This window comes from Siniperca chuatsi, linkage group LG10 (assembly GCF_020085105.1).
Source record: "Siniperca chuatsi isolate FFG_IHB_CAS linkage group LG10, ASM2008510v1, whole genome shotgun sequence".
Classification (NCBI taxonomy): domain Eukaryota; kingdom Metazoa; phylum Chordata; class Actinopteri; order Centrarchiformes; family Sinipercidae; genus Siniperca; species Siniperca chuatsi.
Window position 1 is genome coordinate 28,330,395 of NC_058051.1, and position 27,365 is coordinate 28,357,759.

Here is a 27,365-nt window from a genome sequence, read left to right on the forward strand (position 1 = left end):
TCCCAGCGTCCCACCGTGGTTCACAACAACAGGAGAGGGAGGCACGCAGCAGCTGGGAGAGAAGGAGACAGGCAGGCTGCGTAAAGAGAAGGAAAGCGAGAGAGACGGGGAGAGTTTTTCTTACACATCAATGGGGGTTTTCACCGCAGCACAGGAGGAGAACTGACGGAGAGAAATCCGCTCAAAATGGCTAAAAACCAGGAAGTGGAGCGCATCGCCAAAAAGCTGGATAAAATGGTGCACAAGAAGAACACGGTGAGTGCAAATTCGGCTGCTGCATCCGCTGAAAAACACGCGATCAGGTGATGAGCTCTACCTTTAACTGCTGAGGGGGAAAATTCTGGAAACAGGGGGAGTGCGTTTTAACTCCACTCACTGCTCGGTGGAGGAGGATTCACACATTTCTGCTGATAATCTCACACAGCAAGGCTGCTGCTGCTTCTGTTTGGGGGCGATTTTTGGAAATAGTTTGGCAATAAAATACGCCAGCTATTGGTCAAAAAGCTGCCAATTAAAACACCCGCACCTTTAATCAATTATCTAGTCAACTCACATCAGAGTTCATTAACTATAGCTCCGGAGGTTATTAAATTCATATGGTGGTTATATCGGAGTACAGGGCGAAAAATCAGTCAGTTATTAAGTAAGTAAAATATATTTTTTTTAAACTCTAGCCTATATTTATATTTATTTATTAATTTATTATTATTATCATTTTATTATATTTTTATTTTGTTTTGTTTTTTAATTTGTAAGTTTTCCCAGCATACATTAGTGGATCACAGGAGACTTCGTTTAATATGTGGCCAGGAAGGTTCTGTATCATTTTGACTTTTTAGAATGGAGACCAAAGATCAAGCAATAAATAAATTAATAAAGAATATGCTGAACTTTATTTTGAAAATATATCTAATAACTGTAGAGTGCCTGGGGCAGTTCTGTTCATAAGATGAAAAATGTTGAATTAAATTACTACCATCAAGGTTGTTACGGTGACATTTTAAAAACTGGTCAACATTTTAATACCTTTAAAGATCCCCCCCAGACATGTGTTAAGGCATAAAAAATTGTCTGATTTAAATAATAATTTGTGTCTGATATGGTTTTTCCACCAAAAAGTTCAATTAACTCCTTTACAAATTCTTACAATCCCCTCCTTCTTCCTCACTGAATAATCCAGGATATGAATATGCAAATATTTAACCAAGATCTCCTACTTCACTGATAAGTTCATTCTCAGTGTTTGTGCACTAGATGCTTCAAGTGTCCACATCACACTTGTGTGAGTTGCATATTGAACAAGCTTGGCTCCAAACTAGTTGTGATGTCACAAAATCGATTTAGATGAATGTGAAAACAAACTCTGCACATACATTGTTCTGCTCAAACATCACAGTGAAGTAACAATAAACAAAATGCATTTTTGAGTGGGCTTTAATTTGAATTTAATTTCTTTTTTCTTGTTGTCTGACGGAATCATAAATGGGTCCTGGTTAGCTGTCAACACACTAGTTACGTATATACTGTGGCTATCCAAAGACATTTTGGACACATAACAGTATTGATCACTATACTACATACAGACACTGGAAAACCAAAACTTGGTCTAAACTAGTTTAGATTAAGCTAAAACTGATAATCTATGGAAGTCAAAGTTTCATGCCATTTGAACTACCCTCACTCTGCATGACCACCACAGCCAGAGCCAAGTCACATCAGCATCCATGACAGCAAAATTTCACTCTAACTACATTTCATCTGAATGGTGGAATCCAAAGTGGAAAAGGTCTTAGCAGATACTGTGCTATATATCATACAGTTCTCTAGTAAAATTAAAAATTATAAACTTAAATGAACCTATACTTGAGTGCATATTTAAATTTTCTGCATTTTGGAGCCAGTGTTTTATCCACAGATCTTGATTTGGTGATGCAGGCCATTTTTGACCACTAGGGGCACGAAAGACTCCAAACAACATACTGTGAAAGATAATATCAGTAAATCAAATACTTCTGGCTAAAGTAGCCTGTTTACACATCCAGCAGACACGGAGCAACATTGTCTTTCCATTGATTTCGTGTTTGTGGCCACCCGATGAATGTAATTTCAATATTCACTCTTCTTTTAGCTCTGATCTTTATCTGCTAAATGCTCCAATGTCTTCAACAGCTAGCTGCTAACAGTCTGTTTGCTGTTTGGTGCTGGGCAGGGAGGGTCCACCCAGCTTGTCTGAGCATGTTTTCTTGGAATGGCTGGCTGTGGTTTTATATGGGAGGTTGTTGAGAGCTGTGAAACTCAGCCATACAATCTCCATGCAGCCAGAGAACCAAAACAATGAGCTAAAGGAGGCTAAAAGCAATGCAGACCTGCAGAGTTGGTGATCATTCCCATACGACACTCATGTTATTCTGGGATCGTTCTTCCTTGTTTGCACGAGATGGTCTTCACCCAAACAAGTCAGGAAGTCTCATGCTGGCGGCTAACCTGCAGCATGCAGTCCTGTCCTCCTCACGTAGTTGACCATTTACATCACCTGTCTCCCCTCGCTCTTCTTCTTTCTCTTCTCTGTCCACCACAAACAGCACCCTCTGCTCACTAACTCCCCCTTGTGGACTGATCATAGTGCTGCTATTTGGAGCTATTTGTGGTGATTTTAATATTCATGTTGATGACTCTTCTAATGCCCTTCCTGTTGATTTTTTTTTAAATATCACTAACTCTTAACTTTCAACAACATGTGTCTGGCCAAACTCATCCCCGTGGCCACACCTTAGACCTAGTCTTTAGTCTGGGCCTGAACACTCCATCTGTGGAAATCAGGGACATGTTTGTATCTGATCACCTATGCATTGTTTGTGAATTACAGGCTGCTAGTACTGAATTATCCCGCTCTAAGTACACACGTGTCCTTAATGAGCATAGTGCCTCAAAATTCTGTTCAGTTCTCGTGGCAATGTGTTTCCAGATTCCTCCAACACCAACGATTTGGCTGATTCTTTTAACTACCTGTGTTCTTCAACCTTCTCATAGCTCCTCTGAAAAATAGACTAAACTCAAAGACTAGAAAACAGCCATGGTTAAATAACAGTATTCAAAGCTGTAAAAGGAAAAGAAGAGCAGAATGCAGACAGAAGAAATCAGTTCTCCAGGTCCACTTTGTGGCTATAAAAGAGCTATTACTCCTTTATAATAGGATGGTGAAGGATGCAAGAACGTGTCATTTCTCTACACTGATTTCTGCCCATCAGCACAACCCCAGATTCCTATTTAAGACTGTGGATCAGTTAGTTAACCCAGCCTCTCCTTGTGCCTCTGCTGATTGTGATGCTGATTGTGAAAAGTTTCTTTTGCACTTTGCTGGAAAGGTGGAGTTAATACGATCTGATATCACCCCAAACCCTGCCTTTTTAGATGTTGATCACCCACTCAGGGATTCTTTAAGCAATTTTTCTGCTGTTACTCTGCCTGAACTCGCAGACATCATGTCTCTTATGAGAGTATTCTCCAGCCCTCTTGACAAAATCCCAACTAGGTTTTTATTGGAAGTTATGGATTGTATTGCACCCCTTTTACATATTATTTTTAACAGCTTGCTGTCTACTGGCTGCGTCCCAGATTACTTTAAAACAGCTTGTGTCCAGCCAGTCCTAAAAAAACCTGGGTTTGATCCCACCCTCCTGGACAACTATTGCCCAATCTCCAAACTGCCTTTTATTTCGAAGATTCTCGAAAAACTTGTATCTAAGCAGCTTCTTGCTGCTGTGCTGTGGAAAACAATAATACCTTTGAAAAATTCCAATCTGGCTTTTGTCAGCACCAAAGCACTGAGACAGCCCTTCTCAAAGTCACTAATTACCTTTTTTAATGAATGCAGATGCAGGCATGTGCTCAATTCTTGTGCTGCTGGACTTAAGTGCTGCCTTTGACACAACTGATCATGGCATTCGTTTAGATAGACTGAGGCACTGGGTGGGCATATCTGGCACTGCACTAGACTGGTTCTCATCTTATCTGTCCAATAGGAAATTTTGTGTCAGCATTAATAACTTCATGTCATCCTTCTCCCAAATCAAGTACGGTGTGCCTCAAGGTTCAATTCTGGGTCCAATACCGTTCCCCTTATACATGCTTCCCTTGGGTGCTGTCAACTGCAGACATGGTATTTCTTTTCATTGTTATGCGGATGACACACAGTTGTACCTCCCTGTGAAGCCCACTGACCTTGGTACGCTGAGTTCTCTGCAGGACTGCCTGTCTGACATAAAAAATTGGGTGTCGATACATTTTCTACAGCTCAACTCAATAAAACCGAAATCCATGTTATTGGGCCCCAACATATCACTATACAAATTCTGCCATCTACTGGCTACAAGTCACAACATATCAAGCCTGTTGCAAGAAATCTTGGTGTCCTGTTTGATAGCAATTTATGTTTTAAACAACGTATCACTAAGCTTGTCCAATCATGTTTCTATCACCTAAGAAATATTGCAAAAATCCAATCTATTTTAAATTTTAGTGATGCAGAAACTGTTGTACATGCTTTTACCTCCTCACGCCTTGATTATTGTAACAGCCTGTTCACTTGTCTTAATGAAAAAACTTTGACACGACTGCAGACTGTACAGAACTCAGCTGCTAGGCTTTTAACCAGGAAGAAGAGGTATGATCACATCACACCTGTTTTAGCCTCTTTACATTGGCTTCCTGTTTGTTTTAGGATTAATTTTATCTTATTGATTACTTTTAAGGCTCTTCATGGCGTGGCTCCAGACTATATTTTAGACCTTGTAATCCCTTATGAACCTTCACGTAGCTTGAGATCTTCAGGCAGGGGTCTTCTGTCTGTTCCTGAGTCCAGGATGAAAACTAAGGGGGACAGAGCTTTTGCCATCAGGGCCCGAGGCTCTGGAACAACTTGCCCGAAGAAATTAGGTTGTCTGAGTCAGTGTCTTCTTTTAAGTCTCTTCTCAAAACACATTTTTATCGGAAAGCATATCCTGATTTTACCTGAACTGACTGTTTATTTTATTGTTTCTATGTATTTTATTTCTTTTTATATTTTATCATTCACTATGGTATTTTATTTCTCTTTTTGTGAAGCACTTTGTACTTTATTTATAGAGCACTTATCAAAACAAAGTTTTATTATTATTATTATTTTATTCTATTACACATAGTAATTTGATTAAATGTTACTGTAACCAAATGACCGAACAGTGTCAGCCCACAAACTTATTGTTGACAGTTGTCTCAGTACCAAAGAAGTAAGCCCAATGAAACTTCTGAAGGTGAGGTCTGTGGACTATGCAGCATAGCAGTCCACATCGTATTCATACTGAGTGGATTATCCTGGTGAAATAAAGTAAACTAAACCAAACTAGATTTTTTTTTTTTTTTTTATGTCTTTGACCAGTATGGACAAGTTTCCCTTCACCATTATATTGGGGTGGAGGCAGAAAACTTTGCCAGATAAAACAAAAACTATCTCTAGTTGTCGAGGGATAAGTGAGAAAATATGTCTATGATTTGGGTGAACTGGCTATGATAAGCTATGTAGTTCCAACCCCAGGCCACAAGGTGGAGTGAGCTCCCCTGAGCACGATGAGAGTAGGGAGCTAACAGCTAACTAACGTAGGATAGTCAAGCTAGTTACACCGTGTGGTGGCCGTTTTTGTAATCACAGAGCACACGCTGTCAGAAGCTCGCTGCTATCTTTCTTTGTCTCCATTCATCTTTTGGTCTTTTTAGATGTGGATGTCTTCTTGTCTCTGTGTTGCTTATGTGGAAACCAGCTTCTTTTCCCCGCAAGACCATCTCATTTGCTACGGGAAAGCATCTGTCCCTTTCCCTCTGTTTCAACCTGTCCTTTTGTTCTGTCTCTCTGAATCTTGTACTCTCTACTGTAAGGGAGGGTAACTTTGGCGCTTTTCAAGTGCATTTCCAGTCAGTCTTGATGGTATATGTAGTCCATTGAAGCAATACGTTTCTGAGAGTATGCTATATTGACAGAGAAAGCTAAGATGGCCAGGTAGTACTTCCTGCATCCAGCGCTGTCATTTGACGTAGTTGGAGGTACGGAAGATGTACAAGCGATTTCAGCTTGGATTTCTAGCTTAATGCATCCTGGTACATGTAGGCGCTGCAGGCACGACTCCGCTGTCAGTGCCGCTGAGGAGAACTCTGTCAACATAGCACTCACTGAGGAATTTACTGCTTCAATGGACTACATATACCATCAAGACTGACTGGAAATCCACTTGAAAAGCGCTGAAGTTTCCCTTTTTAAAAATGTATGGCATCTTCAGTAAAGCATCATTATGAAGTATTTTTTTAAATGTAAAGCTACTGTATCCCTTTTTCTCCAGCCCAGATTGCTGTGCAACAGCTGCTGCAACGAGCAATCCATCCCATTTACTTCTGTTGGATTAGCTTAATTGCCAAATATGAAATTCCTGGTGTCACGTATGGGCATGCGTTTGTCCTCATTAAGTGGCAAATTCAAGTGAGAATCTCCTGACCAACAGTGAACAAGAGCTCCATCTAGAGAAAGCTCCACTCACTAAAACTCAATCTTGTGGGTCCATCGTTCTCTCTGTAACCTTTAGTATACATTGAACGCTTGTCTCGGGCCGTCTGGGTGACAGCTGTTCAGCTGTGGGTGGGAGTCTTGGGAAGAAACCATGAATCTTCAATGCAATACAAAAAGTCACCTTGACTTTATTGGTTTAATTAATGATGTCCACCGAAACAAATCTGTCACTTTGCCAAATGTATATCCATTTAATGAACAGAAAAGTTTCAGAGACAGATGCATTGTCATTCCTGTTTAACAGACACACATTATTGAAAAAAGATTAAATAACTTGCCAGATTCATCCTGCGGGTGTTCACTCACTGAGGCGTTCACACCCAGGGCTGAGTTGACCTCCCCACATTTACTGCGTAAGGAGATGTGAAGGTGTTCGTTTTATTGTTCTGTCTACAGGACGGAGCTCTCGACCTGCTGAGGGAACTAAAGAACATCAAGATGTCTCTGGAGACCCTGCAGGTAATTAACTCCACCCCTCTGCCATGTCACCGCCACCGCCAAGTGCTCACAAAGTCAGACACAACCTGATGTAGATTAGTTATTGCTGCTATTACCAGTACTAGTACTCTTACTAATATAACCACTAGCACCAATACTACTAGTCTGTTAAAGTAAGGCATGGACATCCAACAAGCCTGGCACTTAGTCTCCACAGGATAACCAAGAAGCTCCTTCTATTTAAACCAATGTTTTGAATTGACTGATAAACAGGTTTTCTTAAATGCTAAAGTAATAAACAATTTTCAAAATTATGAAAAAATAGCAACTTAACAGCAGTTGAACGTCACGTTTTTGCTGAGCTCCAAGGGGTTAACGCCTCATCTTGCTGCAGTGATGTAGAAGTGTACTCCAGGGTGTGTCCATACACCTTGGCATCCCTGTTGGGTGCAGTCACAGGTACAATAGAGCACACATTTGACCACATTGTTACAGTCCTACTTAAAGAATAACTTAATACCAGTCTGACAAGACAAAAAAGTGTTTCACGTCATGTAAACATCTAAATTGTCAGTGTTTTAAATGTACATAATACACCAGATACTAGCTCATATTCAGGTTAACACCCATTTACGGGATCGGCTTTGTTTCTGCTTCATCTGTTATATCCCATGTTTGTGTATCCTTGTGTCTACATGTCAGTGAAAACAAAATTTCTTTGCTCAAGGCATGCAGCTGCACGCACGCCTCTGTGCAAAATTACCGCTGTGGCAATGATCTAACCAGAGCATCTACATGAGGGCTCCACCATGTCTGTTTACACCTGGTATTTTAGATAGATTCCCAGCTTTCACATACAGAGCTTGTGCAGTATATGGACACATTTTAAACAGGATAACATGTTAAAGTCAAACTGAAATTTGAAGAAATATAAACTAAAATGATACCGCAGCTATTGTGCATAATTTTTATATTTTTCAATAGAGGATGAAACCATATTAGACATAACAGTATCTAAACCCGAAGCCTTTGGGTGGGCGTTTCCCATGGCAGTGTTTGACTGACATTTTGAGAGCCGCCGTTGCTAGGAGACACACTGTCAATTTCCTTGGCGTGTGACGGACTGGAGAACGTCATGGCCCTGTGTGGCCTGCCCCCAGCTGGTTGACTGCCTGTGTGGCTGTTTAACTGTAGTGATAGTAGTGATAGTGCCCGCCTACACAGATATTGGACCAATCAAATTACAGCACAAACATCGTCAGTTGGAACCAAAAAGTCATGCCCACTGGAGAATACTAATTTGGGGGACGCTATCGTTGCAATTAATAAAACTTTTTTTTTTTTTTTTTTTTTTTTTGTAATTAAAGGATATATGCACTGATTTCTGACAAAAAAAAAAATTATTTCAAGTTTAACATGTTATATATTATCTGGGCTGAGTATCCCAGATAATATAGGCGAACTCGGATACCTTATACCAGTTTTTCATAACAGGAATACCCTGTTTGTGTGTGTGTGTGTGTGTCCCGTCTCTTTTCTCTCTCTGTGTCCCTCTCTGTGTAGTCAACCAGAGTTGGGATGTCGGTGAATGCGGTGAGGAAACAGAGTTCAGATGAAGAAGTTCAGACTCTGGCCAAAGCTCTCATCAAGTCCTGGAAGAAACTGCTGGGTAAGTGTGGGTATGTGTTGTGTGCTCTTGTACTTCTATCTTTGTGAGGACCCAACAGAGTTTTAACTCAAGAGTGAGGGCACTTTTGGAAGGTGAGGACAGGGTTATGGTGGAGTGTGTGAAGTAGAGGTAGAATGAATGATTTTTTTTAAATTAAATTATTATTGCTTAATCTATATTTTAGTACTTGTTTAGTCTTTTAATGTCAGAAAATAGTGAAAATGCCCATCACAAGTTTCAAGATGGCATCCTCCGATGTCTTGTTTTGTCAGACTAACAGTCCAAAACCCAAAGGGATTCAATTTACAATGCTATCAAACATAGAAAAGCAGCAAGTCCTCACATTTTAGAAGCTGGAACTAGAGAAAGTGTGATTTACAATCGATTTAGCAACATTTTTGTTGATCCGTTTTCTCAATTAATTAATTGACTAAGCAGTCCACCGCTCCTCTGACACAGTGACATAATGTCCTCGCTAAATCCAGTAACAATACTGTCATGATACAGGTGAACCTGCAGTCCAGCATTCTTGGGCTTATGGATTAGAATGAACAAATTAAGAAAAATAATTATACTGTTTGCTATGGGTGTTTCCTTACAGCTTCTTCTCAGCAATATTTGTCTCAGTATGCCTAATGTGATTAATTTTGGTATGCTATGATAGGAATGTTTCCTCAAAAATCAATCTTCTAATCATACCCAGAATTCCTCCACAGGTTTTAGTGTACATGTATGAAATGTTGTGTGTCTACTGCGTAATGCTAATTACTTTTAGGACTGAGCCAAAAATATGTATCCGCGTGTGTGTGTGTGTGTGTGTGTGTGTGTGTGTTTTGTGTCTCGTCCCACAGACGGTTCGGAGGAGAAGAAGAAGAAGGAAGGCTCTCCTGTGAGGTCATCGTCCACCTCCAAGGACTCAGGCAGCAGCGAGAAAAGGTCTGTCGCACAGTGATGATGTCACGTTTGGTTACACCTGCCACTGGATGAGGATGAGGTCACTGTTAAAGATCGACTGATTCTCATGAAGTGAAAGTTAATTTTCCATTTCATGGTGTCTTTACTAACAGTAGAGGATTTAAAGTGGGATTTTCCTTTTTAGCTAGAGTCATGTTTCTGTCACTCCAAACCCTACGACACTTCTTTTTTTCCCTCCGTCTCAGCAGTAAGAAGTCAGGGGAGCCCCCCACCACCCCCACTACCCCAACCCTCCCCCCTCTGGTCACCTCCTTCCCCCCCGCCCCCGTCACCACCGACAGTGTGCGGAACAAGTGTCGAGAGCTGCTGGTGGCAGCGCTGCAGACTGATGGTGAGAAGAGACGTTTTTATATGCTGACAAGACCTGGATGCTCTTTTTAATTTCATGTCTGTGTGATGTGATGCTTGAATAGAATGGTTTTGGAAAAGTTGCTGCTGATATTTCTAGACATTTCTAACATTCATACTTGTTTCCAGTTTGATCAGAATTTCACATTTGCTCTGAGTAAGAGCATAAACAATTAGAAGGTTGACAGAACAATCTCACCTCACATTATATCACATGATCTTCAAGAGCAGTCTTTTTTGTTTTAAAGTGCTCAGAAAAAAAACCCAGAAATTTTAATCTACATTTCCAAGACTTCATGAGCTGATGAAGATCATGTGATATGATCGAAAGCTGCAGAGCAGTTACTAAATTAACCTTGAGGTGAGATAATTTTTGTCACCTGTTTCTTTGAAACTCAACTAGTGCTGTATTTGTAATAACACTTTCTAAACTAAAGGTTCACTTACTAGTTTTTTTTCCAGAGCTTTTGACAGTATTCTGCAGACTTCCTTAGCAAATAGAACGTAGGTCCCATGATGACACGTGAGTTCAGTGTAGAACTTGTGTCACGTGAACAAGTAGTCTGATGATTTTAAAAAGTGGTTCCATTTGCTGAAGCATGCTCTGGGATAAGGTTCAAGGCGCTGGAAAAAAGATAGTAAGTGACCCTTGAGTTTAGAATATTAACAAGAATGAATCTCCATGCTCTAGTGAGGTTTGGATCAACTGTAAACCAATCAAATAAATATATGTGATGTGTTAAGTGTTAAGTTACACATTTGTTACTAATTTTGTTACCAAGCTCCCAATTTGTTTCATCATGGTGCCGTTAATTTTGCTTTGCAGTTTTGTAAAAAGTTAATTAATGTATATAAAGCTTTTAATGTGCATAAAGTTAAACAAGTGTGTGTGTGTGTGTTCCAGATGACCACAAGACCATTGGAGTCGACTGTGAGCACCTTGCAGCACAAATTGAAGAGGATATCCTTTCACATCATCAACACTTCACACTGTAACTACACATGAACAAACAGAACAGGATTTCACACTTGAATAAAAGATCTGAGTGTACTGACGGGGTGTGTTTCACTTTGTTAGATAAACACATGTTATGTTAGCAGTGTGAGTCTGTGAGGGCAATGTTGGTCCGTCTGTCTGTTTGGCATATTGTCTGCCCCGTTTACATTGATGAGGTTAGGCTAAGTAACAGAAGCGCCTCTCTGTATAATGCAGTACAGGTGAGGCTGATGAGAGTTGAGCTAAATCTGAGTCTGAGATGTCCCAAATGGCCACCATGCAGAGGTTAAACTCTTCTGATTTAACAACATGCCCTTTCCTCTAGTTTACATTTTTGCCACACTAGTCTAAAGCGGTCTCCCCATTTTTTTTTTTTTTTTTGTCCATCCAACAGTTTTGTGTTCTGATTGGTCAGCACGTCCTCATACCTAAACGACAGCTCGTTTGCCAATGACTCCCAAAACGACATATATGACCGCTGGAGAGTACCAGCGACAGACGTACCGGACCTTTGTCGTCATGGTAACAATAAACATGTGGTTAACGTTGTGAAACGGTCGCAGTTTGTTTAGGTTTACGCACCAAAACTACTTGGTTAGGTTTAGAAAAAGATCACGGTTTGGGTTCAAATAAGTAACGTTAGTAAGTCACGTGACATAACTTGTGTACGTAACTTACACTAAGTCAGCGTTGACTTTTGATTTCACACGGGACACAAGCAGCAGTCTCCTGGGTGAAGTCCTGTGTTTGTCGCTCTTTATGCTACCTCACCTGACTTCCTACTTCGCTCCCGTCACAAATGAATACGGCCACTAGAGGTCGCCGAACAATAAACGGAAATATGGGTCGCAATAAGCTGCTGCCGCAGACGACCTATACGGGTGTATTTTTGGGGAGGCCAGGCTCGATGCACAATAAGCATCATGGCCTCAAGAGGGTGCTAGTGTGTCTGTAGACATTTAATCCTCCTTGACTTGTGCTTCAAGCTAAATATTCTCCAAGATCGTCTGTGTGTGTTTCACTGATGCAACTTGGCAGGCTTCTTGCTAGGTTTACAAACGTCTCATACAGATACAGTATGTGCAGCCTTTCAAGTGTGTAAAACATTTTTACATGTTAAATCAGTAGTAAGTCAGTACTTATCAGGGTGAAGAGGAACATGAGGCAGCGTTGCATCCCCCAAAACATACGGTAGCCCAGGCCGTTAAGGAAGGCTGTGGTTCTTCAGTGTATTTTAACACTAGAACCGCCATTTTTCGATTATATGTAACTTTGTTTCAATACAAAATTCAAGTCGCCCAGTCTTTGACTTTTCATAAAAGTGTTATATAGCAACCCCTGTTATTAAAGATTGCCAAGATAAAGCCATATTTTAAAAACGGGCATTTATACCTATAAGCACCAGCGGGTAAAATTTACCCCGACAGAGAACGCAGTTATTTTCGTCCGATCAAGTTCCCGCGTTTAGATAAAGATTCTATTGGTGCCTTTTTTTGTGTCCTACCGTGTGTGATACAGCTGTGTCAAGTCACAGGCTTACCTTCAATGTGGATAAGAGAGAGAGAGTTATGAATGCAAATCAGGCGTTAGATTTGCTCAGTGCACTGAGTGAAGGAATGGTGGGGAGGTTTCAGGACTGAGCGACGTGTCCTGGGTTGATTCTCACAGCGATCCAAAGCCAGGCAAAACTGTTTTACTAATATTATCAAATGTAGCCTATAAACATTGATGAAATAGACTCAGTCTAAAGTAGTCTTTCCCTCTTCCCTCGTTTTGCGGCCCCTTCAGGTGTGCGGCTCCCTCGTTATGTGTCTCATTTTGACCTCGGAGGGCAGGAGTTTTCGACCGCAGTGTAGGCCTGTTGTTTAGCAAAAGTGATCGTTATACATTTTTGTTGGGTAAAAATCTACTTTCAATTTTGGAATTGATTTAGAATTGTTTCTTTTTAATAAATAATTTTGTATGCGGAATTGTTTTGATGCACGCCAGTCCGAAACAAACAAGCAGGAAGAACACCTTAGATTATTATTATCCTTATTATTATTATTATTATTATTATTATCATGTAGGCCTATAAAAACATTGCAGTAGTCAATCGTTTTTTCTAAATCGTGTGCTGCATTTAAATTCAGACTGTGTTTAGAATATAACTACAACAGCGCGGAGCGACTGGCATCAAAAGAGCCACTGCGCGTGGACGTGCCCTTCAGGAGAAAATGACCTGTGTGGTGAAGGCGGAACGCAAACGCAACCAAATGTTCTGTAAATGCCTGAAGTGCTCGGATGCTGTTTAGGAAGTGCGCGCTGAAGGTGCTGAAAGTCTGCGCGAAGTGTGTTTGAGCAACGTGTAGCAGAAATAATCGCAAAATCAATGCATTCAAACAGCAGGTACATTTTTTAGGTATACAGCGACTCCTGGCGGATCTAGTGTTAAATGATTTTGAATGAACAAGCATCGTTTTGTTTGTCTTTGTGCTTCCTTTTTATACAAAAATGAAAACGTTTAAATTTGGACACAAAAACATATCCGTAAGGGCATCTCCATCCCCTGATGTGTCTTGTATTTTTATGCGTGTACGTGTATAGATGTGTGTTTGATAATCACTTGGGAGTGTTTTTTGTCCTTGACTGCTCATCGTGCCCACAGATCTTCCAGGAGTTTAAGTCGACAGATATGAAATATAAAACTCGTCTACGAAGCCGCATCTCCAACCTCAAGGACCAGAAGAATCCCGACCTGCGGCGTAACGTCCTGTGTGGAAACATCTCGCCTCAACGCATCGCCAGTATGACTGCTGAGGTCAGTCATGCCTGGCTGTGTTTTCTTTACTCATGAGTGTGAAAGAATGCATTTAGCCTCTGTAAATATTTGAATCCTGTCCATTTTAATGCAACTGTTGGACTCAGACAAAGCATTTGAAGTGTGTGTGTGTGTGTGTGTGTGTGTGCGCAGGAGATGGCGAGTGCAGAGCTGAAGCAGATCAGAGAGGCTCTGACTAAAGAGTCCATCAGAGAGCATCAGCTGTCGAAAGTTGGAGGAACTGAGACGGACATGTTCATCTGCAACAAGTGTCACGGAAAGAGCTGCACGTACACACAGGTATGGACCCGCACATACATACATACATACATACATACACAAACACACACACACAGAAAGAACTGTGTTTAATAATAATTTAATATTAAACTTTATTTATACAGCTCTTTTCAAAACAAAGTTACAAAGTGATTTACGTGGTTGAAGCAGGATTAAAGCATTTCAGGACTGCAATGAAATAAAATCAGACAATTAAAAAAAAATACAAAATTAAAATAATAATAATAAAATACCCAACAATACTATGAGAAAAAAACATTAATAATGATGATAAGACATGTTGGAAATAAAACAGTGTGCTAGCATTAATAAAAGAAAAGACAGTTTTGATGAAAATGCTTCGTTATGCTGTTTGGTGTGTGTTTTAGGTGCAGACCCGCAGTGCTGACGAGCCCATGACCACCTTTGTGTTGTGTAACAGCTGCGGCAACCGATGGAAGGTAAAGAAGCAATAAACACTAATGAATAGTGGAATTATTCTCCATATGATATACAGCAGTTCCTGCATGTATGTATATCCACACATGAAATACATGTAAATATGTACCCATCCACCCATCAAAAAAGTGCAACCTACACAAAAAAACCTACGAAATCAATCCATACAATAGGGGTGCACAGGTTGTTGTCCAAAATAAACATCAAATCTATGAGTCTTAGTGAAATATGTGTTTTCTTCTCAAATTTACATCATCTCTCATGTTGAAAGGCACTCTGGGATATGTAGGACATTATTTACTGAATTATGAAGTATGTGAGGCAGGTCGAGTTGAGTAGCTTCACCAAATAACTTTATTACAACACATCTGATTTCCCTTTAACTGTAATAAAGGTTGAATGATTGCCCTGAATGTCAGTAACAGACTCTCACCACAAGATGGCTCTGCTGCTCTTCCTCTGGACTCACCTTCAGTTCGTGCTGCTTCCTTCACCTTTTTATGTCCTCCTTACTCTCTCTTTCCCCCATTTCTCTTCTTTCCCAATTTTTTTCTGCTTTACATTTTATTTTTTTAATCTTTCTTACTTTCCTTCTTTGTCTCCTCCCTCCCTCCATCTCATCCCTCTCCTTTCCTCTCCATATTTACTCCTTCCTCCCTCCTCTCCTCGTAGTCCCCCCCATTTAGCCTCTGGCTCTAGGTCAAGGTGAAGCGACAAATTTGAGAAGCTGATGGCTTGAAGTGTTTTGGTGTTCCAGCACTTTGAAAATCTGAAACATGATGGGAGGCTTATCAGTTTATAAAGCTTTCTGACCTCTTCAACCTCAGGAACTCTCATCTTTGCAAACAAGCGTTGTAGTTCAGTTCAATTTTACAAAGATACCAAATTGGCAGATTTTTTTTTTTTTTTAGGTAGTTCTTACAGAATGACACACAGAACATTGAATCTAGAAATTTTAATTTGATGTAATTTGGTGCAGGAGTAAAAAAAAAAAAAAAAAATTAAACTCAGTGTAACTTTGTTTTAGCTTTAATGAAGAGCTGGCAAGCTGGCCTTGTATCTCCAGGTTTGCTTTTAAGAGAGAAGTTATGGGATAACATGCTCCACTCTAGAATAAAATAAATAAATAAATTAAAAAAACTCGAGAGCTGGGAAATCACTGATTTCCCGAATCGATTTGATTCCGATTCACAAGGTCCTGATTCGATTTTCGATTCGGTTAGGGATATTGTAGTAACAATGCTAAATACTTTGCTTGGATATAAAAGAATATAACCTGGTGCATTATTAAAAAAAATATTAATGTTTACATTAAGAATTGACCCTTTAAATCACCTATAACAGCTGATATTTCCACTCAGAAGCCCCAGTGTTTCCCCAACCATTATCTTCTAAATGAATAAATAAATATTAAGAAAAACAACGTGACATTTAAGGTTGAAATAATGTCCCTTAATCATCAAGTATTGCATTTCTAAATGTGGTGCTGTTATTTCTGTGTTAAAAGAAAAAAAAGATGGATTGTTAGAAAGATTAGACAGATCGTCTGATGACCGCTCGGTCAGTCAGGTGCGCCCGGGAACCTGTATACCTGGATGGCAGACTTTAGCTGCTAGATGCTGCACTTAGTTAGCTATACAGTGGTTTTCATCAGAGCTGGTTTGAAAGCAGGTTGCTGAGAGTCTGAGACTGAACCAAACACAAAATGTGCTGTAAAAGAAAAACTATGCGCTAAAAGAACCTAGAAAGCTCTGTTGGTGATAATTCTCTGTAAGTTTGTCATTACGAGCGACACCTCTCACATTACACAAAGTTATTTGATTCATTGTTAGATGCAGTTTTTAGCTGAAATGTTAGACAAATCATTTAAACAAAAGGTGGTTCATCCCACCTCAGTTCCACTGCACGCTGGCAGCACAAGTCACATCTTGCTGTTGGCTTCGTGCTATTCCACTGATTGCCAGTTGGCGGCAGTAACGCGCCAGCAAACGTAGCAATGTGCCAACAAAGGCAGCGAAGGAGACGGCTAGCAAGAAAACATGGATGGAAACAATGCCGGATTTGAAATAGTTTAAGTCAGTTTGTTTTGAGGAAGGAAATGCGTTCAACACGTTTAGATAAACACAATGCGTTTAGTGAGTAACGCTGAATGTAAACACAACATAGGGCTCCCTTAACTCTAGATTAGGCAAACTGAGCTCTAATTATAGGTTGAGTGTTTTTCACTGAAGAATCTTTAATCACAATATTTCTTTCTTTCTTTCTTCCAGTTCTGTTGAAGAGGACATGTCTGTATATTATTCTATCATGAAGCAAACTGACTAAAGTGAATTGAATGTGGATTTAAAAAATTAAGTTTTTTATATATATATATATATATATAATTTTTTTTATATATATAAAACCTAAAGCTGTAATATATTTAGAGAAAAATAAGCCAGTTCATGTTGTCTATTGGTTTAATTTGTTTTGTATGGAGCACTTAAGAGTTTATTTCTTACACTAGATGAAGCTTTAAGCCAGATTAAAATCACATTTAGGCCTTGTGGAAACAGTGGATGTGCCTTTCTTTGCCATGTTGTGCTGCCACATATTTTGCCCTTAACATTTATATTAAAGTTGCTCTTGGATTAAGACAACATTATTGTAGTTTTTTTTTTTTTTTTTTTTTGTCTTTCTGGCTTGTTTGGTTTTAATAGTTAGCAAAATATCACAACTGCTTTTTGACAGATTTTAATTAAATTTGGTAGAGAGATGGATATAATTAGTTTATTTCATATACAGTATATTGGTATTACTGAATATGTCGGCAGATTAGTGGTTTAGAAACCATTACATAGTTTGTCCGCCAGAGAGCATCAACAAGTTCAGCTTTCAACTGTAAAATGTCTTGCTCAGTACATGTCTCGGTCATAAAACAAACTGCAGCCAGACGAGTAGTTAAACCACTGGAGGTAAACAAAAGCACTATTTTCGAGTGATTTTAAGTTGCTCTTTAAAGCCTCAACAATTTATCAAATAATTTCCTTTACACCATCAGTGTCACGCTGCCTGACATCACTGTAAAGAAAAGTCAGCGGCCTATCTGACTTGATTTGTAGATAATCTTTTCTTTTGCCAAATGACATCCCCAAATTCACTGATGTTTACATGGATGCGATATTTAGATTTCAACCCACTTCAGACAACTCTCTGAATAGGAAATTGTTGAATAAATGACATTTTCTGATCAACTTAATTAGAATAAAGCAACTGTGGCAGCAAGTCTCATCAGTTTATGATGCGGAATATTCCAGCACCATCGCAGAGTCTGAATACTGACACATTGTAGAGTCAAACTATTGCAGAAAATGTAAACATGATCACTGTTGATGAAATTCCTCCTTATGACAAGAGAAGCCTGTGTCACCTTTATTTTACTTAACCAGATTTACAAGTGAAAAAAAAAATAAAATAAATCACAGGTGACTTAAGTATAAACCCGCGTCGTCATCTCCGTCTTTCAAATGACGCTGGTGGTGCGAGCATGTTGACAGAGGTGATGAAAAGTGGTGAGAAAGCAGAGCAGAGAAAGCTCCTGTTGTTTGTTGTGGAAACACTGCTGAGCTCTTTCCATACATGAGCATATGGGGGGCAGACTGAAGCCGTGCGGTTTAGACAGAACGCAGGGCCGCTGGATCAGAGAGACATGGTTACTTCGTGAACTAGCAACCAGGTTACAAACTGACTGTCATTTTCTCTCATTTTTACATTTTGACCATATTTGGTTTACAGCAAGGTGAGAAATCATATCTGAAATACAATGTGACAGCAAATTCAGCCAGTCATTTTGATTATAAATTGAATATTCTGGTTTAATATTTTTGTAGTTTTTGACATCATGTCTCAGTAGTAATAATAATAATTAATAATAACTATTTGTATAGCACTCTTCAAAAGCAGAGTTATAAAGTGATGCACATACATAAAACAGAGCAAACCAAATGAAAGACATGGAGAAGGAAAAGCGACAGTGTCAGTGAGCAACGCAAGTATCACGGGGGCAATTGTAGATATGAATATAGAAACAATCAAATGAATAAAACTAACAAAAAGTAAAAACCAAAATGAAAGCATTGGAATCAAGAATTAAAAGCAGCTTTATAAAACTGTGTTCTGAGGAGTGATTTAAAAAGGGGCACGTCTGATCTCCTCAGGCAGGGCATTCCAAAGCCTGGGGGCTCTAATATAACATCGTACTCTATAATTACATTGTACTCACCAAGCTGAAATCATTGTAGTCACCATCGTCTGACTATTCACTGTAGTAGTAACATCACCATGTTTTCAGGTCTCAGCAATTACTTTGGTGAGGACATTTGTCATAACTGATAAAAACAGTTGCCAAAACTACAAAATAAGAATACAGTAGCTTACCAAAACTAACACTGCTAACTAAGCTAAAAAAAAAAAGGTTCAAATTAAACTGATGATGAGGGGAACACCTTGCACTTTACGGGTCCATACGTTAGTTAACTGCTAATGTTAGCAAACGCTAGTGCTAAATAATTTGGTAACGCTTTACAGGGCCATTATTTTCAATTTACTTGAAGTTTTCTGGAAAAAACTATGTAATTGGTATTTTATGTAAGGACTTGTTATTTTAGTAAAAACTAGTTGGGTTAGGTTAATAAGCAGCTGATTGCCAGAAGAATTTCCTTTTAAAACAACTGCTTCATTAAATCCAAGCAAATATTCATTCATTATTCATTTTTTATCCAGAACTTAGTTTTTGCGGCATAGCAGTTAATTGGAAGCAACTGTAACTAACTATAATGAATTGGAACATTATTTCCATTTTAATTAGCATGAAAAATGACATAGTTCTTTCTATATAGTTTTTCCAGGACACCACAGACGACCCAAAATATATTTTACCAATACTAACCTCATAGATAAGAATAGACCATGTGTAAAAAGTGCTAACGTGTTTCAGTCATTTTCAGAACATGTCAAATTTTTTTATATATAAAACATAGAAATAATTAATTTATCATTTTTGGTGATTCTGTCATATATATTTATGGAATTAAAGAGTGTATAATATAATACATGTAGTCTCCTAACAGTGATCTTTAGATCCAGTACTAGTTGACTTTGAGCCAGCATTATTTAAATTGACCATTCCTGGTTTTATAGCAATGGTCTGACGCATATTAAAGTAACTAAATATTGGACTAAAGGCAACTTTGAAGCAGTAAAGAGGGTAAAAAAAAAAAGAGACATCTGCATGTCGACCAGAAAATGCATCAAGAGTTGAAGTGAAGATTATCAGTGTTCATCAACAGAAAACTATTGTGGAATGCTGGGAAAAAACATGGATGTACAAATAAAGTATTGTTGGTGAGTGTGGGAGTGTGCGTTTCTGTGAGAATATGCAGGTATGAGTTAGTATGTGTGTCTATATATGTACGTGTGTGTGTGTGTGTGTGTGTCACATAAACATATCAAGTTACAGTGAACTGTGGAAAAAGACCAGAAATGCACACACAAAGTACAAATCTACTAAGTATGTTAGTTTCCTGTTGAGTATCAACACTGAGAGTCAATTGCAACAGCTCTGTCTCTACTCAGTTCATGTTCACTTTCAGTTCAAACCATCGACGCAAAGATCTGCAGCTTGTCCACACGGCTGGTGTAGACGAGGTGGAGACGAGGTGTAGGCTCAGCACCGGGCTTGTCTAACGGCTGTCACCCTTTGTCTTTAGGAGGGAACCAGACACACATTGAGTGCTCTTTGTAATCTACTGATGACATTAACAATGGAAATAATTGTATTAGCATATGTGTGATTTTAATTAGCAAAAATCAATGTACTGTACATATTCATTCAAATAATTATTCAGAAATCTTCCATGGACCCCCTGCAAGACTGAAATAGACAACTAGGGGTACACAGACCCCAAACTGAGACTCAATCCTTTAGATTGTTTTGATAGAGGGGCAATACCGAAGATAAAAAAAATAAATAAAAATGGAAATAAAATTGTATTTATTTATTTAAAAATTTAACCTGGAACAAGGCAGTCACGAGATGCAGGAGGAAAAAGTTCTTTGTGTGAATGGGTGGGAAGCCATTGAGGGAGCATGTACTTGTCGTTGCAGTAAAGTTGGAAAGCGGGAGGGGCCGAAGCGTTCTTCTTCATTCTGTATTTCCATTTAAATGTTTTCTTTCAGCAAAATCCTCAATGTTGCTTAACACAGAAACACAGGACTCTCCTGGATAATGTAACAATCATATACTGTATTACATTATGGCCACCAATTTCCATTATTTCAACTTTGATAAATCATGATTTCGTGTCATTTTGGCATGGCGGGCAGCTCTAAATACTGCAATACTCATGACCCTCAGCCGCCGCTGAGAACCGTGAATCAGAGCGGTAGTGAATTCAAAACGCTTTGCTGTTGCAGTTGTTAACAAAACACGGCGCCATAGTTGCTGATTTCAACCAAGGTTGACCCCAAAGTTAAAAGTGAACTGATTTAAACTGCAGATTATAAAATCAGTTTTGTCAACAGCGTAATCTTTAGCTTCCACCCGCTGTTGGCGGCGCACATGTCAGAATTTTAAGCGCGGCGTTTGAATGTTTCTTGCTGAAATGCACTTTGGGAGTTGTCGTTAACTTCTCCCCATAACTTTTATGTACACAAACTTGTACCTTCTACTATTTTTTTTCAAAGAATCAGATATTTTCTAAGGCTGTTGTTAATCTTTTGAACTGAAGATTGAACCAGGAAAGTTTCATGTCGATCAAAGCCGCAGAAAAGCTCCAGCTGTGAGACGCGTAACATTGTCTACGGGAAAAAGTAATCACCCAAAATAGCTCCCCTCACTTAGCAACTCTGTAGCAACGGCAGCTCGACTGTGGATTTGATATTTTTTCATGGAGTTGACAAAGAGTAAAATGTACATGACAACGTTTATCAGTCTGTCAGGTTCTATTCTTTAAGGATTTGGCCGGATGGCGAAGATTTGGAGAACGTTTATCACTTGCTCTCTGTCATTGTGTTCTTCTTACATTAAGACCGTGGTGAGTCAGTTTTGATTCCTTATGAAGTTATTTCTCATTTTTCTGTTTTAGGTTTTGCTTTCCTAATGGGGAGATGTGTACAGATTGTGTGTGTGTGTGTGTGTGTGTGATGGTTGGCTAATTAATGTTTGATGAGAGCTACATCACCACTGTTTATGTCTTCATATTTACATAGTGGTTACAGTATGTGAAGAGCTGCAGGGGCTTATTGCTGTTTGGGTGAACCTCAAACCTCCAGCACACACAGTCAAGGTAAGCAAAAGCTTCTCCCATTGCACCTCGAACATCTACCTGCTTCCTTTTTATAGGATAATTATTCATTTTCATTTTCCAATTTTGCCATGATTCCTATCAGTTATGGTAACAACGTACTCACCAAGCTATTGCTAAGATAGTGGAACAAAGTCTGGTGAGACTGTTTTCTCTTCCAAATAAGTTTGGCTGTCCCTGGGATTTATTTCAAACTGTCTTATTGTCTGACTGCTCGTGTTTCTTGCCCTGTTGGACACCTTTTTAGTGATGCCACCATGTTTCCATAACTCAGCAATCATTTGGTATGTTATTCTTATGATAGGAAGTAAGTAAAGCTAGATAAATCTGCCAGGCCGATATATCGGCCGTTATCAGGTTATTGCATATCAGTATCTGTGTAAATGTCAGCTGATAAGTAATTGCAGTACAGAAATGTCCAAATTAGGTTTGAGGCAATTTAGAAAGTGTCACTATTTCATAGTGTGAAATGTCCTGCACAGTATGTATCTTGATCACAAAAAAATGTGAATATCCATCTCAAGATTGTTTGTTAAAAAACCAAAACAAATATCCATACCCGCCTCAATAATCCAGTATCAGTCGTGCTATAAAAAAATAAAGCCCAAATTGTAAAGCAACATAATTATTTTTTCCTTTCTCTAACCTCATGCTGAGCTGGGAAAACTATTTAAAAAAAAAAATATTTCAAAACATTTTAGAAATCGTTTTATCATGTCAAAGGCAGGGTAGAGAAAGACAGTGGCAAGGTTAAGGGTCTGATTCCCAGTACAGACACTCATACTGATAAGAAATCACTCACACACAAACACTGAACAAACGAGGCTGCTTCTCATTGGATGTTCAAGGGTTTCTGTTTATATATGTACAATTAAAATCACAGTTTTAACAAAATATAAAATAAATAACATTAACAATACTAAGATAAATGCATTCTGAGTGACCAGTCTGGTTAAGACCTAGGCATCTCTTTTTAAAAATCTGTTGTTTCTGCCTCCGCAGACAACCACAAACATTTTCCTCAAACTACAATTCCCATGAAGCACTGGGTGTAAGCATTCCATCTCACATAATCTTCTTTTTTTTCTCTCTCTATTTTTTTTTATTAGTTGTTTTTCATTAATATATCTATATATAATTTTTTGCACCTGGGATTTCCTCCCACCCCCCCTTCCTGAATTGACCAACCACAATTCAGCTCTGCAGCCTCCTGTAGCCAATCAGGAGCACGCGTCCGCGAGTGGGCAACAGACAGTGGTGAGGTCAAAGGTGAGAGGTCACAGAGGCAGAGGTCAGCAGCAGCAGTGCCCAGGTAGGCCACCCTGGTGTGTGTGTGTGTGTGTGTGTGTGTGTGTGTGTGTGTGTGTGTGTGTGTGTGTGTGCGTGCGCGCGTGGAGATACTTGTATTACTATACTTATTAGGACAACTTTGACTTCTAGGTTTAAAACTTGTGGATCTTTAGAGAAGACGGAGAACATTTTATCTTCTTTGGTCCTTCCTGACCATTAAAACTGCAGTTGGTGACCCCCAGCCCCGGACGCTTCGCTGCACTTTTGTATGGGACCTTCTGAACAGGGCTAGGCGACCCCAAAAATCATGTAATACAACATGATTGAACTATGCACGTAATGCTGGAAGATGGTGATTACAGGGATTATCACTGTTAAAACTCCTGAGCGCTCACAGAATCTGACAATGTCAAGGTGTTGTTAATAAGTAGTATTAGTAGTAGTAGTAACACACTGGAAAAATAGTTATTTACAGCTGAGCTATGGCTGTTGGTGGTACCATGGTTAAAATATATTAAATTAAACTGTTGTACTGAACAGTAGATTCTGGTTGATGTGAGGCTGCCATGCTTGCTTTTTAGAGTCAGTCATTGTAGCTTTCAGAAAGAGATTTTCTTCCCATTTTTATGCAGTTAGATTTTTCATTACCAACTAGATGATGGTGTGAACAGTGGTAGTTATGTTAATGTCCATATGACATGAATGCAGCAAAAACCGCACTGTATTCATAGCTGGTGGAGTATAAAGAAAATTATAATGTTCCACTGAATGCTGGCTTTTAAAGAGAATAAATTATAAAGTTTGAATTAATTTCTTCCTCAACATACAGAAGTTTTCCTTCCAGTCTCTGTGCAGAGAACAGAATTTAATGGGAGCTAAGTAAACATTGTTTATGAGCCTTACTTCTCAGGTGAGACCTAAGGTTGTGTTTTAGGTTTTAAGAGTTTTAAATTAGAATCTTTGGATGGTGTAACTTAAGTTGAGAGTTGATGCTTAATGTCAAAAGATAGTTTACCTGCGATTTAGGGCTGCAACTAAAATACATTTTTTTTTTAAATTGATTAATCTGAGATGTATTTTTTGATTGTTTAGTCATGAAGTGTAAAAAAAAAAAAAAACGTGAAAAATGCTAATCACAAGTTCAAATAGCCAAAAGAGAGACATTTTCACATTTTCTTTGTATATCAGTCGAAATCTCAAATATATTCAATTTAAAATAATATAAAACACCAAAAAGTAGAAAATGTTCACATTTGAGAAGCTGTCGATCAACTAATCAACTAATTGTTTCAGCTCTACCACGATTCCAAATCTCTAACAATCAGAAGAAAAACATGATAAAATGATTGAGATCCAAAATTAAACAATTAAATTACTTTTAAAAAGACGGCAACTTAGAGCCTTAGAGAACTACTGAATAACACATTAAATACATTTAAAGGACGTATTGCCATATTAAATATGAATAAACAATTTGTATACTTATAAATAAAAATGGTAAGTGTCCATAGTGGTTATGAAAAGTAACGCTCTGTGGGGTGCGTTATTTATTTTTTTTATAACTGCATGGGAATGGATTATCGCTTCACTGAGAAAATGAGAAATGTTTCACAGCATAGATAAAACTCCTAAATATTACGCAACGAACCTGAGGTACAGATATCTGCTATTTTTATCACTTCGGTTATTGAAAGATCCCCTGAAGTATAGTAACACAAATGTTGGAAATCTGCGCATGTGCGTGTGTGTGTTGTTTTTCCAAACTCCAGTGTTTTATTGCACCTGTCTGTGGTGTTGTGTCGGGCGGGGATCAGTACAGTCTCCGAGGAATCCTCCTCTTGTTGCAAAAAATCCAGGAAGGGGAAAGAGTGGGAGAAACCAAATAAACCAAAAAATAAAAATAAAATAAAATAAAAAAATCAACATAATTACAATGTTCCATATAGTTTTCTCTTAAAAAATAGACGTCTTGTCTGTTTGTAAATCAGTAGTCGGAAGGAAGTGACATCCATCCATTAGTCTGTTTGTTTATCACAGGAGTGAAATGATTGATCCAGCAAACAAGAGTGGATAAATAAACAATAAAAATAAGAACCAAACTTTTTTGTAGTTTGTAGCGGGGGATGGAGGGAGCATCCTCTGTTTTCCAGTTGAAAGAGAGAAAGAGAAGGAATGAGACAGCATCTATCTTTTCTTTTGCCTTTCCGTTAGTCCCTGTATAGAGAACCGTAGCATGAAAAACAAGGCGATGAGGTGGGCGGAAGTCAGGGGCATCCATCTTTAATTGGCTCTTAAATGTGATTGGCTGGTCATGAGGGGAGGGGCAAATTAGTAACAATTCACTAAGAATCCATAGCACAGATGTATATTTCTCCCCTTGAAATGCATGAAAATCTCCCAATTAATCATCTACACACAACAGTAAATGATATCCCAAAGAAATACTTCAATATCCAGATCGCTTGCTTCTGTTGAGGAGCCGTTGAGGTGAAAAGCAGGAAAAAGGTGGGAAACACGAGAGATGAGGGAGGAGAAGAGGTTCTTAGATAGAAAATGAGTTGAAAGGATGAATGGAAGGATGGAGTTGGAAGGACAGAAGAAAACAGAAATTAAAAGAAGATAACTGATCTCAGGACAGGGATGAGACGAGGTAAAGTGTTCAGCAGTTTTAGGAATCTACAGAACAGGATGGTAGCCAAAAATCTAATGATACCAGCAGATTTATAAATAGAGCCCGACCGATGCGTCTGCAAGGCCAGTAAAAATGACAAAAGTATAACTTTATTTTAAAACTGTAAAATGTCCCGCTCAGTACATCTCCTGGTCACAATTCGTTAATAACCAAATTTAAGGGACCCTGGTCAAAAATATTTGTTTATGTTACGTGTTAATTAACACTGGCAGATATATCTACATTTTATGTTAAATATCTACCGTTATCGACAAAAATCCAGTATTGGTCAGGCTGTAATCTTACTCAAGAGCCACTTACTTAGCTTTACCACATCCTTCTGGACAGTCTTCCTCAGCGGACGGAGTTTGCTCAGAACTTAAAATTGTGCAAACTCCATCCGCTGAGGAAGGCTGTGAGATGAGGTTGACATCTCCAGAAAAAGCTAGCTAGTTAAGATTTGTTTTCTTTTTTTTTGTCAAAAACGTTTAAGTTATGAGTTAATGTTAAAAACCAATATCTCAAATATGACTCATATGAAATATGACTCGAATATCTGTGTTGGCCTAAGAAATCCATCACCAGTCAGGCTCTATTCATAAATACATATTGAAATTATTGGCTAGTGGATGTATTCTACTTTCAAACTTGAGGCACTGTTAATTAACACTTTATGAATTAAGTGTTATTTCCTATGATGGTCTCACTACTGTCAGAGGCTTGTGGAGTTTCAAAGTATTTATGGATATAAAATGCTTAACGTTTAATTCTTTGTTTTCTGATTTAATCTAACAGGTTTACTTTTTCACTAACTATTACTGGACAAGTAACCCGTGCTATTTAATGCTGTAAATCTATTATTAATGTAATGCTTTTCTTGTTTTTGAAGGCCCTCAAGACACTTGCCTGAGTTATCCAAGTGAAAAAGAAAAGAGAATTGGGGGAAGAAAGGAAAACAAACAAATTTAATGAGAACAAAGAGACAATAGAAGGAATACAGAAGAGGAGTCAACTGGAGAGAGAGAGAAGAGGAAAGAGGAGAGGAAAGGAGGCAAGGCAACAGCACTAAAAGTTTAGGGTATGGAGGGGGAAAAAACAAGAAATGAGAAGAACGTCTTGGCAGTAATCGCAGAGATTTGGGATTCGGAGAAGAGAAGTGAACTGAGGAGGAGTCTAATAACTTCTGGAAAGTTTTGTACTGGGAGGAGTGTGCGAGAGAAACGATGAAATGGTCTGGCATCAATCCTGTAAATGCAGGATCAGAAGAGGAGGTGGAGGCGGTGTGGGACTAGGATTCGGAGGAGGTACGCGAGCCGTCGTGAATGAGCGACTTGTAGATGTTGGAGGAGAGGAATCGTGGGTAGGAGTCCCTGTGCATCAGCGTGTAGATCTGTAGCTGGGCGTCTTCAAACGCGTGAGGCGTCGGGTCCTGAATCCTCCTGTTGATCACCTCTCGAACCCGGGCGTCCAGACTCACCTTGAGGGAAAGTTTGTTTAGTTTAAT

The 27,365-nt window shown here is 38.9% G+C and overlaps 2 protein-coding genes and 1 long non-coding RNA gene across 18 annotated transcripts in view; 2 read left to right on the forward strand and 1 right to left on the reverse strand.

Moving 5' to 3' along the window:
• On the forward strand, positions 1-27,012 carry tcea2 (transcription elongation factor A (SII), 2). Of its 3 annotated transcripts, none has more exons than XM_044210112.1 (10): positions 1-255; positions 6,989-7,051; positions 8,594-8,699; positions 9,551-9,635; positions 9,860-10,005; positions 10,927-10,983; positions 13,665-13,819; positions 13,973-14,119; positions 14,488-14,559; positions 26,751-27,012. In XM_044210112.1, the coding sequence occupies exons 1-10, from the start codon at positions 187-189 to the stop codon at positions 26,769-26,771; spliced, it is 921 nt and encodes a 306-aa protein (XP_044066047.1). In that variant the 5' UTR covers positions 1-186; the 3' UTR covers positions 26,772-27,012. The 3 variants fall into 3 exon arrangements, with proteins under 3 accessions (XP_044066047.1, XP_044066050.1, XP_044066051.1); XM_044210115.1 differs by having other exon boundaries at positions 9,863-10,005; XM_044210116.1 differs by lacking the exon at positions 26,751-27,012 and adding an exon at positions 16,828-17,196 and having other exon boundaries at positions 2-255.
• Positions 18,293-23,406, forward strand: LOC122882595. Of its 2 annotated transcripts, none has more exons than XR_006379402.1 (2): positions 18,293-21,882; positions 23,099-23,406. It is a non-coding gene; the product is annotated as an uncharacterized LOC122882595 (long non-coding RNA). The 2 variants fall into 2 exon arrangements; XR_006379403.1 differs by lacking the exon at positions 18,293-21,882 and adding an exon at positions 21,895-22,951.
• The window catches only part of rgs19 (regulator of G protein signaling 19), a 36,778-nt gene continuing 32,148 nt past the window's right edge, over positions 22,736-27,365 (reverse strand). For all 13 annotated transcript variants that reach the window (XM_044210122.1, XM_044210123.1, XM_044210120.1 and 10 more), the window contains one exon: positions 22,736-27,338. In XM_044210122.1, coding sequence (XP_044066057.1) covers positions 27,150-27,338 — 189 coding nt within the window. In that variant the 3' untranslated portion in view covers positions 22,736-27,149. The remainder of the gene's footprint in view (positions 27,339-27,365) is intronic.